Consider the following 13,584-nt stretch of genomic DNA (forward strand, 5'->3'; position numbering starts at 1 on the left):
CATGGACTAACCTAAAGTAGGTTAGTCCATGGTCCTAACAAACATCTGTGAGTATGAAGTTTAAAGGGGGCCCACTGATTAACAGTCCGCCGGACGATATCGACCTGTCAGTTAGAACAAAAAGTTGACAGTTCCGGCACAGAATAAATAATAGTACTAAGTACAGAAGACTCACTCTCTAACAAAACGCGTCTGTTACGATCAGCACAGATATGGCAGCTAGGTGGCGACAGCGCCACGCGCGGCTTATGGCTTTCCCCAAAATTGGGGCCGAACGGATGTACTTTTAGCTACCTGTAGCAAAGCGACGAAATCGCGGAGTGAGACACGCCTGGTTCCGGACAACTGACACGGACGGACGGACGATATCGGCCGACTGATAATCAGTGGGCCCCTTTAGTTGGCGTTTGGCTTGGGTCAAACCTTGGAAGCTAAATTTGACCCACTTCCCGATGTCTGACTGAACTGAAATGTTGCATACATATGTAAATCGGATGACAATACAATATTATGATGACATGGAACTGATCTGATGATGGAGACAGGAGGTCACCATGGGATCTCTGTGTTATGGCTCCTCTACACGATGGGCCAGCGCCGGCCACTCCAAGGGACGCATTTATGCGTTAGAGGGAGCAAGTGATATTGCTATCTCATTCTACCGCATGGCTGCGTCCCTTGGAGTAGCCGGCGTTGGCCCATCGTGTAGAGGAGCCATTAAAGCAACGCACGCGAACTAATTGTGTTTGGGTTTGTTAGAATTGTCCCGATGAGTATTAGTTGACCGTTGAAAGAAAAGTACAGTCGGCGATAACAGCGTGTATCAAAAATGCAATTTTTGAGAAAAAACATAATTGTCATCATAACCTAACCTAACCACTGATGGCATATGTCTGAACAGTCTGAACTAGAGTTTTTTTTAACTGAACTCCAGATTTGAATATCTGTTTGGATTTGGACTCTGTATACCTACAGAGGTAGCTGTTCGGGGAATTCCGGAAATACAGGTACCTACATCTAATATAATGGTGGTAACGCCGCAAGTGTGATGGGCGCCTTTGCACCCGGTACAGCTCGCGGAGGTCTATTAGAGTAAGATTTTGTTAACATATATTTAAGTTATTTATTTATTGTGTGTGAACTGTCCTAGTTATATATAATGGAATCATGGGCGATTTTCGAAATTACCCGACATTTTATTATATGCGAAATCCGAATTCGAGGTTTTCTCTAGTGTACAGGTTTTTAATGGGTCGGCAACGCGCATGTAGCATCCCTGGAATTGCAGGCTTCCTCACGGTGACCGTTTACCATCAGGCGGGCCGTAAGCTTGCCAGAAATGGGGTTTAACAAAATATAGCTTAGTGATTTTCTAGTGATCTGATTTTACTCATTTCGCACAATTTCCGAAATTTATGCACAAACTGTATGCGTTGAAACATTGTTGCTATCTCTTTCTCTTTGACACGGCATGAATTATTATATTTTATTATATTGTTGTTATCAATAATACAGGCCACGTTGGCTGGTTACGTAAATAACAATTTGATAACAGATATCGGTTGTTATTACGTTTGCTCATAGCCATTGGACTATTGATAGCAATTAACTTAGTTGCTAATATCTCCTTTTAATCATATCATACCTGAAAATCGCATTGAAAAGTGTGTGGAATGATTTTAGATTTTAATTAAATAAATTATTTAGAAAATAGTGGTGATCCCAGATCTGTTAGTATCCAGACTGAAAACACATGACGAAATAATTGATTATAAGCAAGTGTTCGTCCACCGAGAGTTCCGTGCTTTTTAGTTTTTGTTGTTATAGCGGCAACAGAAATACATCTGTAAAAATGACAACCGCCTAGCTATCACGGTCCTTGAGATACAGCCTGGTGACAGACAGACGGGCAGGGGAATCTTAGTATGGTCCCGTTTACCCTTTGGGTACGGAACCCTAAAAAACAATAGCGATATCGCTATCGAGTCTGACATTTGATATCGCCATGACACCTAATAATGGCTGAAGACAGTTGCAGTGCCAAACAAATCAGTGTGCCGATAATTGGCTAGTTTATCTATAGGTGTCGACCCGATTACACGCCGGTGAGAATAATAATAACTATCTATTAATAATAACTAATAATTAATAACAAAATAATTACCTGGCGTTTTAGACTTGTAACCTGCAAGTCTCTTTCTAACGTCTACGGTTGTTAGAAAGAGGCAGAGCGCTTAAAGTGGTAACACACTATCGCACCGCACCGCGACCTTGGTGTGTCGCACACATAAGTGAGAGCGAGAAAGGGATATCTGTTTCTCGCTCTAACTTATGGGTGCGACGCACCAACGTCGCGGTGCGGTACGATAGTGTCTTAGCACTTTTAGAAAGAGGCAAAGAGCGGTTACAGGTTACAAGTTTGAAAACGGCCCCTGGGCCCCATTTTATAAAGCTACAAGTTTTTACAAGCTCTACTGGCAACATTGGACAAAGGCCTCGCTTTAAGCCCCCTCCACAATCGCGTTCGCGGTTTCGCGCCGCGATTCGCGCACGGGTGTGGGGTGGAGGGGGCTTTAGGCCTCTCCAAACGTCCGCGGTAATCGCATGCCATTAGTTGCAACGTCTGTAGAAGCCTTATTATTCAAATACATCCACATCAGCCTTGCCACAACGACACATACTACTTTTAAGTATGTGTTTAACTTGTGAAAGAGGAATATAGGAAGTTTGTATTTTGAAAATGGAAATCACGTTTTCCATCCAAACAAAGTGATATATGTTTCCGATATTTATCTATAACCTACTTTGGAAATTTCGCAATTTTGCTAACTTTCCGTTGGCATATAAGAAACCTTGTAACTTATAGCTTTAAAAAATGGGAGAACAAACCATCCTTGAATCTGAACGCAAACGCATCCATAAATAAAATAAAACTAATTATCTTTGGTTTCCCGCCATAGCACAATGGCCGACGAAATCATGGATTACGAAGACGCGCCAAAAATGAACATCGCTGGCGCCATCGGCGAAAAACTACAAGAGTCCATCAGAAACATGGACGTAATATCTATGCTCAGAAACATGGTCGACCAAGTACCTCAGGACGAAGACGCTGAGGGCGTCCAGGATAAACTAAAAGATGTCATAGAGAAATATAACGCAATGACAGATGAGGAGAGGGAAGAGTTTTCTAGTAAAATGAAAGAGGCCATAGTGAGCAAGATCTCGATGAAATTGCAGGATCCTAATGCGTTTGATATGAGCGGGATTCAGGACGCCATTCAGGAGGCTGTTAAGTTTCAGCTGATGTTGATTGGTGGAGCTATTATTCTGTTCCTGATACTTTTGGGTATGTAAAAGATTACGTCGTAAAACTTTGCAAAGGTTTGTTGAATTTTGTCTCCGTCTTCCGTGTAAAAAGGATGAGTAGGGACGTTATCATGCTAGATGGTTGTTCTGATAAAAGTTGTCTGGTAGAGTCTGTGCGAAAGGAAAAAGAGTACATTTCCCGACTCTTCTCTATCCGCACAGACTCTATTAAGATAGCATATAGCTTCGTTTTGTATACGGTCAATCTTTGGATCGTTTTCCCTATTCTAGGGTTTGGTTAGGATTTCCCCTGACCTGTCTGGATTTTTGGTTCTTTGACAGGATTGCGGGGGGGGGGGGGGCTGGGTTAATGTCAGGGTTTTTAGAATCCCCCAGTCATAGTAATGTCGGGACTTTCGTCAATTTATCCCAATAACCTTATCCCTATTAATACCATACATTTTTGAGGTTACTAGACTAACAGTCAGTCTAAAATAGATTAACCTTTACGCTGCTGTTTGATCATTAATCTTCACTACATTGTAATGCGTTTAGCGGCTTCCTAACCTAGTCTGCCTAGCTGGTAGGTAGTAGGTACCGGGTTCAAATCCCAGTAACATAAATTATTTGCGTATCACAAATATTTGTTCTTGAATTTTGAGTGTTTTCTGCTATATTTAAGTATAATACCTACTTTTATTATCGTTGCACAAACCCACTATAATAAATACACTACTATGGTTGTCATCTAGTACCTAGTACCCACCACAAGCCTTTTTGAGCTTGGTATGTATATATGGGTATGGGTGGGCTAGGTCGATTGTCCCATAAATAATTGACCAAGCGAACGCGAAGCGCGAGCAAAGCGTTTCAGCTTGAGCAGAAGCAGGTTCGTAACGTCTAGTTGTCTACAGACTACAGAGCCAATAGTATTTATTTATATGATTGAATGCCTACTCTACACTATTTATTATCTATATCTGATTATATCTTAATTATAAAAAAACCTGATATCTACAAGGCGTTAAAGTTTGACAAACAATTAGATTAGGTTATCTTAATGATTACTGGCTAAGCGGGCAAGGTGTCCAAAATTATGTGCACACGCTATTATTCTGAGCTCAGATCAGATCATTTTGAGCTCGTCTGCTGATAACTGTATTTTGACCCTTTATAAAATTCGCTACAAATATGTACCTAGATGAATTTTGATAATATTTATAACATAGATACCTGTGGGTACCTACATTATAATTATAATACATGTTATACTTATGGTAAGAAAAGTCTATAAGGCCTGAGATACACTTGTAAGTTTTACTTACGTAAGTAGGGACAAAGCTATTTGTTAGAAAGAGATAATCTCATCTCTCATTCTGTAGTATAGCTGTGTCCCTACTTACGTAAGTAAAACTTATAAGTGTATCTTGGGTATCACCGACATATGGTAGTGATTGGTAACCATTAAATTTCCCCACGAATTAAAACTGTTTTTTAGAAATCGATTCAAAAGTAACTGACAAGAACATTTTCTCATTCCAGTATTCTTCGGCTACAAACTCTACAAGTCCATAAAAGACAAAGAAGTAAAGAGGGAAGAAAAGAAGAAAGCCAAGCAGATGAAGAAGAAGAAATGACCTACCGACCTGACCATCGACAAACTGTACTCTAGGTTTTATCGTTTTATCGCTGTGGATAAAACCTGTCATGTCAAGTTTTAGAGTCTGGCTAATGAAAGTTGAGACTGAGATTTATTTAAAACTTTATATATGGCAACTTTTTTCCTATCAAATAAGCTGTCAGTTTCAAGCTGTCATTTAATTTCATAGTAATTTTATTGCCAGGTGCGGTTTTTATTGCAATTCCCGCGTTTTTTTCGTGTCACGACTCGCTGGTCAGACTATGTTTTAATAAATGCGTGTCGTGTTCTATCCTAAAGTCAATTTCATCGCGGTTAAGTAATGACGTGATAATTTTTATCGACCTCGATAAGCGATATAAACGTGAACTATACGTGACTATACAGGCTCGAAGCATTTACAATTTAACAGTTTTTATTTCTTAAGAATATAATATATGTTTTATTTAATTTTCTGTTCAATATTTCAATCCCACTATTCCCACTTTAAACCCTTAAAACGTTCATAGGAACCATTTTTTTAAACTTGACCTCATATTTATGTGCCAAATTATTTATAAATAATCAAAGACTACTTCACTAAAATAAATTTGAAGTGGAAAATATCCCATCTTGGGCGAGACTTGAACTCGCGATCACTAGACCACGCTCACTATACACCGTGTTTTTATTGAATTCCGTTAACTTCGGGGTATGGTTAAGTACGTTTAAGAGAAATAAATGGCATAGTTAAGTTTCAAAAAAAAATGTTTTTGCTTTTTTTTACAAAAAAAAAATAAGTTTAAAAAGTAATTAAATGTAGCATACCTATAGCGTTGTTGTAACACGGCCATTACATTTAACTCAACCAAACAATTGAAATCTGTGACATATCAATGTCATTTCGAACATCGATCGACCGAGATTGTACTTAAGTTTAGTAGCAAATGTATGAACTCATTCTAAACACTAATCAATATGTAAATCGGCCCTAAGGCAAGTGTACACGCTTGTAGAGGCCTTATAGGAAAAAAATAAATGATTGATTATCTCCAAAATGGAGTTAATTAGAATATCGGTGTCTTTGAGAAAGTTACTTGATTTAAGCTCAGGAATGCACCCTTGAAATTAACGGAAATAAAAAAGAACACGGTGTATAGCATCTTGGTTAATTGTTATAGGCACAAAGTTATGACAAGATTTTATTATGATTGACCAAACTTTTGTTGATTTGATGTATTTTTATTATATTATGATTAGACCTATATAATTATATGTTTCGAAACATTCCATTATTCTTCCATAATTATAATTAAATGGACGAATTCTAATATTAAACTACTTACACGAAATGTATACCTACTTAAACAATTTTAAACGAATTTGTAATTACACATACATAGGTAAGAGTTCTATCTTGCCTCAAGTTTAATGTAGACATAGACACATAATTGATTTTTACTTACGTCAAAACCCAAGTATATCAGCTACAAGCGTGGTATACAGCGCACGACACATCATGGCATAAATGGGGCATTATCGATGAAAAGGGACCTTATTGTCGATGGCGCTTACGCCGCACAGCGTCGCGCGGCATTGTATTTATGTCGGAGCATCGTTAATAATGGCGTAAGCGCCATCGACAATAAGGTCCCTTTTCATAGATAACGCCACAAATGTGCACCAAATGTGCACATTTGTGGGCCTACAACAACAGAACTAATCATGCCCATAATACGTGCCATTCTCAATCAAAAGGGTACTTATTGTCGGTTGTCAATAAGGCGCTATTTCAATATAGATTCAATTTGAAATCAACCTTATCGACAACCGACAATGTGGTACCTTTTGATTGAAAACTTCACAATTTACAGAGGCATAGAGAAAGGGCAGTCCTTAGTTTTTGAACTGTAGTTTTGTCCTTATGTTGTAATATCTGTATTTGTGTAGGTACCTAATAAGGTGTATTTCTTTGTTACCTATCTGATACGTTAATTTAATATAAACTGAAATAACTTATTTTAAGATTTGTTCTTATACCTAGATAATACTTAAGTAGATAAAATGTATGTTGATGTGGTGCATATAAAATGGAAAATATATTTTATTGTTTTATTTAACGCAGGCGTAAACTTCTGATCGATAAAAATACTTTTCATTTCTCATGCTCTGAAAGAGGGTCATTGTTGTTTTAAAAGGTGTGCAGAAAATTATACGTTTCTGATCTAGAGCATATTACGTTCAAAGTACTTACGATTTTTAATTTTTTTTTACAATAAGCAATGGAAAGTTTGGTTTAAATATAATTTTTGTTATAAGACCAAGTACAATTTCCATTCTGATATTTGACTCTTCATTCCATAAATAACGATACTTTTGTCTAAATTGGTAATTGAACATACCCTAAAGAAATACTACTTATAAGCATTTATACTTAGTCATGTTTTATAAAAAAAACACATGCATTTTACTTTCCTCGTATTCGAAATGAAAAGTAGAGTGTTTAGTTAGCTCGAAGACTATTGGCACTCTTACTGCGTTCGAGCGCCAAACTACGAGGGGTGTTCAAAATATTCTCGGTATGAGAATGAAAACAAACAAGTACGAAAAGTTTGATATTTTTATTTTTCAATATACTCCCCCCCTATGTTCATACACTTAAAAGATCGATCAATTATTTTTTTTAATCCTGCATAAAAATATTTTTTATCTTTGGTGTAAAAATGCTCCTCCACTGCCGCCTTCAATGCTTCATCATCGGAAAATTTATTTCCACGCAGATCCTTTTTAAGATTGGGGAACAAAAAGAAGTCGCTGGGGGCTAAGTCCGGACTATACGGTGGGTGAGTAACAGTTTCAAACCCACATTCAACAATAGCTGCCTTGGCAATATGAGCAGTATGGACGGGGGCGTTGTCATGCAGAAGCATAACACCTTTGGTTAACTTTCCTCGCCTCTTTTCTTTGATTGCATCCTTTAATTGACGTAGAATGTTAGCGTAGTATTGTCCTGTGATATTTACACCTTTTTAGGGTTCCGTAGCCAAATGGCAAAAAACGGAACCCTTATAGATTCGTCATGTCTGTCTGTCTGTCCGTCTGTCCGTCTGTCCGTCTGTCTGTCCGTCCGTATGTCACAGCCACTTTTCTCCGAAACTATAAGAACTATACTGTTGAAACTTGGTAAGTAGATGTATTCTGTGAACCGCATTAAGATTTTCACACAAAAATAGAAAAAAAAACAATAAATTTTTGGGGTTCCCCATACTTCGAACTGAAACTCAAAAATTTTTTTTTCATCAAACCCATACGTGTGGGGTATCTATGGATAGGTCTTCAAAAATGATATTGAGGTTTCTAATATCATTTTTTTCTAAACTGAATAGTTTGCGCGAGAGACACTTCCAAAGTGGTAAAATGTGTGTCCCCCCCCCCCCTGTAACTTCTAAAATAAGAGAATGATAAAACTAAAAAAAATATATGATGTACATTACCATGTAAACTTCCACCGAAAATTGGTTTGAACTAGATCTAGTAAGTAGTTTTTTTTTTATACGTCTTAAATCGCCTAAATACGGAACCCTTCATGGGCGAGTCCGACTCGCACTTGGCCGCTTTTTTTCTTTATAATCGATCAGTAATACTCCTTCACAATCCCAAAATATCGTGGCCATGACCTTGCCAGCTGAAGGGATGACCTTGGACTTCTTGGGATGAGCTGAACCCTTAATGTGCCACTGCATGGACTCTTGTTTACTCTCTGGGTCATAATGATGAACCCAGGTTTCATCTCCAGTAACTATTCTTTGCAGCACCTCATCAGGATTTTCACCGCACAGGTCAATAAAATCGGAACAACAAGCTACACGCATGTCTTTTTGAAGCCGAGTCAGCATTCGCGGAACCCATCTTGCACTTACTTTTGACATATTAAGATGGTCATGGATAATATCATGTACGGTACCAATAGAGAGATTGGTTACTTGTGCTATAGATTTTACCTTCACTCGACCATCTTCCAATATAAGTTTTTCCACTTTATCAATATTTTCTTGTGAAGTAGCTACTACAGGCCGGCCAGGTCTAGGGTCGTCTTCAACACTCTCCCTTCCACGTTTAAACTCGCTTGACCACTTTTGAATGGTAGATAAAGAAGGAGCAGACTCACGGTAAACACAATCCATTTCCTCTTTTATGGTTTTTTTATTTTTACCCTGTTTTGTCAAGAATTTTATCACGCATCGATGTTCTAATTTAGTTAACATTGTCAATTCCCACATGATGTTCATGTTTGTTCAGCAATTGCAGAAAAACAAAAGAACATCTCGCTTCGAATTATACTTTTTTTTAATGTCAATGAATAAACCTTAGCGGCCAGTAACGAAAGAAATTTTAGAAGAGGTTGTAAGATATCAATACCGAGAATATTTTGAACGCCCCTCGTACCTCGGCAGCAATGAGTGCCTTTTATCCCATGATTAACAATCTACTTTAAAAAAATCTGATATCCTAAGTTAAGACGGACTTTAGATTTCTACCTGCGCAGTCAGTGTGACAGTTCCCTTTCCCTACAACGAACCGCTGCAAACTGGGAGACAGGGATCGGAACCGGTTTTTTGGCAAAAACATCGAAATAACCATATTTTTCGAATTATTTTATACTCAACATGTAGGACTCAGTTGTGTGTTTAAGTAACGACTTCGTATTATTAGATTGCCCAATTAGAAATGAAGTAATTAGCAAAGAACGAAAAAATACCGTTTCCGTTCCCATACAAAAAATACCGGTATCCGATCCCTGCACGGCTAGCACATGATGGGCGCGACAGTCGACAGGCGAGAAAATGCCGCGACATAGCGCTCTCTCGCGAATCGGTAGCATAAGAGCCGCGCGACAACCCGCTGTCTCGCGGACAAATGTCAAAGCGACATAATTTTGTCGTTTGACAGTTCCACGCGGGATACTCTCGAAAATCGTAGCACGAGTGTACTATGGGAGACAAAATGTCCCGCGTTTGAACGTCAAAATGAGAGAAATTGTCTTCGAGGCTAGAGGGTCGCGACTAGGGTTTGCTCCCGGTACTGAGTTTGGCGACAAGCGCATTTGGTCGAAGTTTTGTTGACTTTTGTTCTAAAAGAAAGATAATTTTCCATATTTTATATTTATTTCATACTACAACACTTTTTTGTTTAAGTATAATTTGAATCTTGAGTTTCATGATCATGCCATTAATATCAAAATTATTATATTTTTTCACAATGACTTGTTTGTTCTCTTAAGTTAAACGAAAATCCGACAGAAAAAAATCTAAGCCTAAGATTGTACGATCACGACCACATCAACAAAGGAAACCTTTGGTGGCGAATTGACTGGGGGATAATTAATAGAAACATAAATAATTGATACAAAAATATTACATTGCTAATCCGGGAAACAATTACGTGCTATCAATCAGTGCTAACCCGTTATATTTACACGCGTATTTTTACATGCAATTATTGTTGACAACCTATATTATGTCGCTCCTTAGGTGTTTCCATTCATTGTGGGATATAAACAACACAATCCCGACCTGAATATTGCGATCAACCTCACTTATAATAAGTAAATGCAAAAGTAAATCTGTACCTATGTACAGTCAGCAGCAATAGTTGCTAAGCGGGCGAGGTGTTCAAAATGATCTTGACGCGACTTTATTGTTAAGAGAATAAGAGCGCGTCAAGGTAATTTTGAACACCTCGCCCGCTTAGCAACTATTGCTGCTGACTATATGTTACCTCATGACGCTTAATCCGCCGAACCGATTTAGACGAAATTTTGTGAAACAACATTCCACAAAGAATGCAAATAATGAATCTGGCAGCTCAACTCAAACTCCACCTCACAGAAGACCACAGCCGTAATACTTACTTTGTAGTGTACGAGTTGGTACTAGCCTAATCCTTAAGTTACGATTCCCACCGACCGGCTGGAGTTGGGCCGCGCCGGAATGCTTTTTCAGTGTACCTATTTACATAATGTGTGGCAGAAGCGATAGAATCCGTCCGGAGCCATCCGATCCGCAAGCAGCCGACCGGCTTTGGGCATACAAATGTGAAATGCGCTCCGACTCCGACGAATCGTACTTAAATCTGAGTACCTATCTCAAAAAGGCCAAAGTAAATAAAATCATTTAAAGTTTTTGGTAGTATTTATTTAAAAGTCACATTATTTGAGAAGTGTTATCAACACTCGACTGTCCTTGCACGGAGTAGGTTCCCAACTTGAGCCCTTCTATGTCCTCCGTGATGGCAGGAGGGCTGCGGTTAGCAGCAGCATGCTTAGGTGTAGAGAATACCTCCGTGTTTGATGATAGGCTTGTGCATGATTGTCATTCAATCTATCTTCGAAGCCAGCAATGCAGCGGCTAGCCAGCCATAAGGGAGATATGTCGGGGATTAGCATAAGATATTTACTCTGTAAATAAGATTTAAAAGGAATGTAATTTTTTTGCAAAAGACAACGGAAAAGAGCTTTATGAAGATTGAATTGTGTACGTAAGTACTTACAACTTGACTTCTTCGTAAAGATGGTATTTTGTTAGCCAAAACTTTTAACAAAACGCCAATTATTCGTAAGGAGTTGTATTTTAATGATTAGGTAGGTAATCTTTAGATAATTATAATAATATATTCCAACTTGTAACGACAAAGCAAATCAAATTTTGATTGACAGTATTGACACTGACATTTTCGACTTAAAAATAATATTTGCTATTTCTTATTCTTCATACTGCGAGAAAGAGACAAAGTTATCGTGACTAGGGACGCTCCGTTTCTAAGGCTGACTATTCATTACTTATCCGATTATTATTTTACCGATTCAGTGTTGCCACGAATGAAAAGTTTGTTCCATGTATAAATGGCCACATTGGCTAAGTCGCGCGCGGGATGGCTCTCTCTCGTGGAACTCTTTTCTCGATGTGCGAACTCATGCTGCCAAAATCGAGGAATTGACAGATAGAGATAGAAATTTGTGACGGGCGACTGCCGTCTCTCGCGGCGCGAGCTATCCCGCGGGTAATCATGTGCTAGCCGTGCTGCTGGGAGACGGCGGTTCCAGGCCAGCGGTGGGCCGGCCGGTGGCGGTCACCGAACTCATTGCGCGCGCAGCGCGATCAAAGATGGCTGCCGCCGCTTCGCAATGATTTATAACTCAAGATAGGTTATAGGCGTTCCAAAATTGAAGCGCTTACCTTGTGACAAATTGGACAAGTTGCCTTTAGTCGCGGCTGGACAAGCGAGAAATGTGCACCTGCTAACGCGCTCTCGCACACCAAAAGAGAAAGAGACGACTTTATGTTTAACAACGAGTGTGATAAAGATGGATGGAATGAGAAAATTAATCAAAAATAACAGATTTCTTCGTAGGCACAGAAATAAATATTGAAGTATTTTTTTGTGCTCCTCAAATATGAGTATAACCTATCTATGGTTAGGGTCACTTGTCGAACATTGAAACAATCGTACACAGTGAAACTTTGCGATATCTCGGAAACTAGGTGTTATCAGCTAGTGCCGTCTGTCAAGCAAGGGCAGGCTCAGGGACCCCCAGCACCTCCCCAATACGCGAGCGCGCCTTGGAGAAGGAGCACGTTGCTACGAGCCTTATTGTGAATTCGGGCGACAAAAGTAACATTTTTCATTTATGTTTCGCAATTTTTTACCAAGATATAGTCTAGTTTGGCGTTATTTAATTTTTTGTTGTGTTCAATGTGTATTAAAGTTACTTTGGAGCTAAATATTTTTAAATTTCTTTCACTCTTTGGTGCAGTTTTTTTTAATTCTTTCAAAAGACACCCCCTAGTCTCACAATGAAACATTTTTATGTAGTAAACAATGAAACATGATGTTCACTGAACACCAGTATTAGTACACAATGAAACAAACTCATTATTTTTTTAATTAATTAAAGACTATGTGCGAAATTTGTGAAACTAAAATACCATGAAAATTGGTGGGATACAAACAATGCGTAAACGTCAAATTGGTGTGAAACATATGAACAGTGCAAAGATTATCAGGAAAAATATTGAAATCAGCATAAAAATCAATATAATATAAATCAATATATATATATCAATAATCAGCATATTGAAATATTGAATTGTTTCGTGTGCATGAAGTAGTACTTAACAATTCAACAAATATGGTGAATTGCTCAGTTTTGCGCTGTACAAGTGACTGCCGGCAAAAACAGGACAACCTAACATTTCACAGGTAAATACAGCATTTTATACTTCGGTCACATTATCATGCTTAGTAACAGCATCCTACAATCTATATCAATTAAAATCTGAGTAGAAAAAGCATTTACATTAAATAATAACTCGGGTAAAAAAATTAACCTATAAATATCTCCTGATAAATTAACCGACCAAAATACGTACGCATATTGACAGTAAGCCGTCACCCTTTTAATAACGTGTATTCAATTTAGTCGCATTGCTATTATTCGAGGGATACCAGCCCGTGATGCATACAATTACCCCAAAATTCGGGTATTTTGTATTTTAATAACATTTTTTAAAAATTCTTTCTTTAGGCGTACTTGTAATATGTATAATGAATCGCTTAATGATATAGACATTTTTGTTCATAGTTTGTCCGTTTTCAAG

The 13,584-nt window shown here is 38.3% G+C and overlaps 1 protein-coding gene and 1 long non-coding RNA gene across 2 annotated transcripts in view; one reads left to right on the forward strand and one right to left on the reverse strand.

The window, feature by feature from the left end:
• The first annotated feature begins 2,026 nt into the window (after positions 1–2,026).
• Positions 2,027–5,024, forward strand: LOC134659358 (uncharacterized). Its single transcript, XM_063515031.1, has 3 exons — positions 2,027–2,105; positions 2,961–3,349; positions 4,852–5,024. Exons 2-3 carry the CDS (start codon positions 2,965–2,967, stop codon positions 4,944–4,946), a joined length of 480 nt encoding a protein of 159 aa, XP_063371101.1. The 5' UTR covers positions 2,027–2,105; positions 2,961–2,964; the 3' UTR covers positions 4,947–5,024.
• A 3,367-nt stretch (positions 5,025–8,391) lies between these two features.
• The window catches only part of LOC134659190 (uncharacterized), a 216,820-nt gene continuing 211,627 nt past the window's right edge, over positions 8,392–13,584 (reverse strand). Inside the window, exon 3 of the long non-coding RNA XR_010097784.1 lies at positions 8,392–8,485. This is a non-coding gene — a long non-coding RNA (uncharacterized LOC134659190). The remainder of the gene's footprint in view (positions 8,486–13,584) is intronic.

This window comes from Cydia amplana, chromosome 24 (genome assembly GCF_948474715.1).
Source record: "Cydia amplana chromosome 24, ilCydAmpl1.1, whole genome shotgun sequence".
Lineage (NCBI taxonomy): Eukaryota > Metazoa > Arthropoda > Insecta > Lepidoptera > Tortricidae > Cydia > Cydia amplana.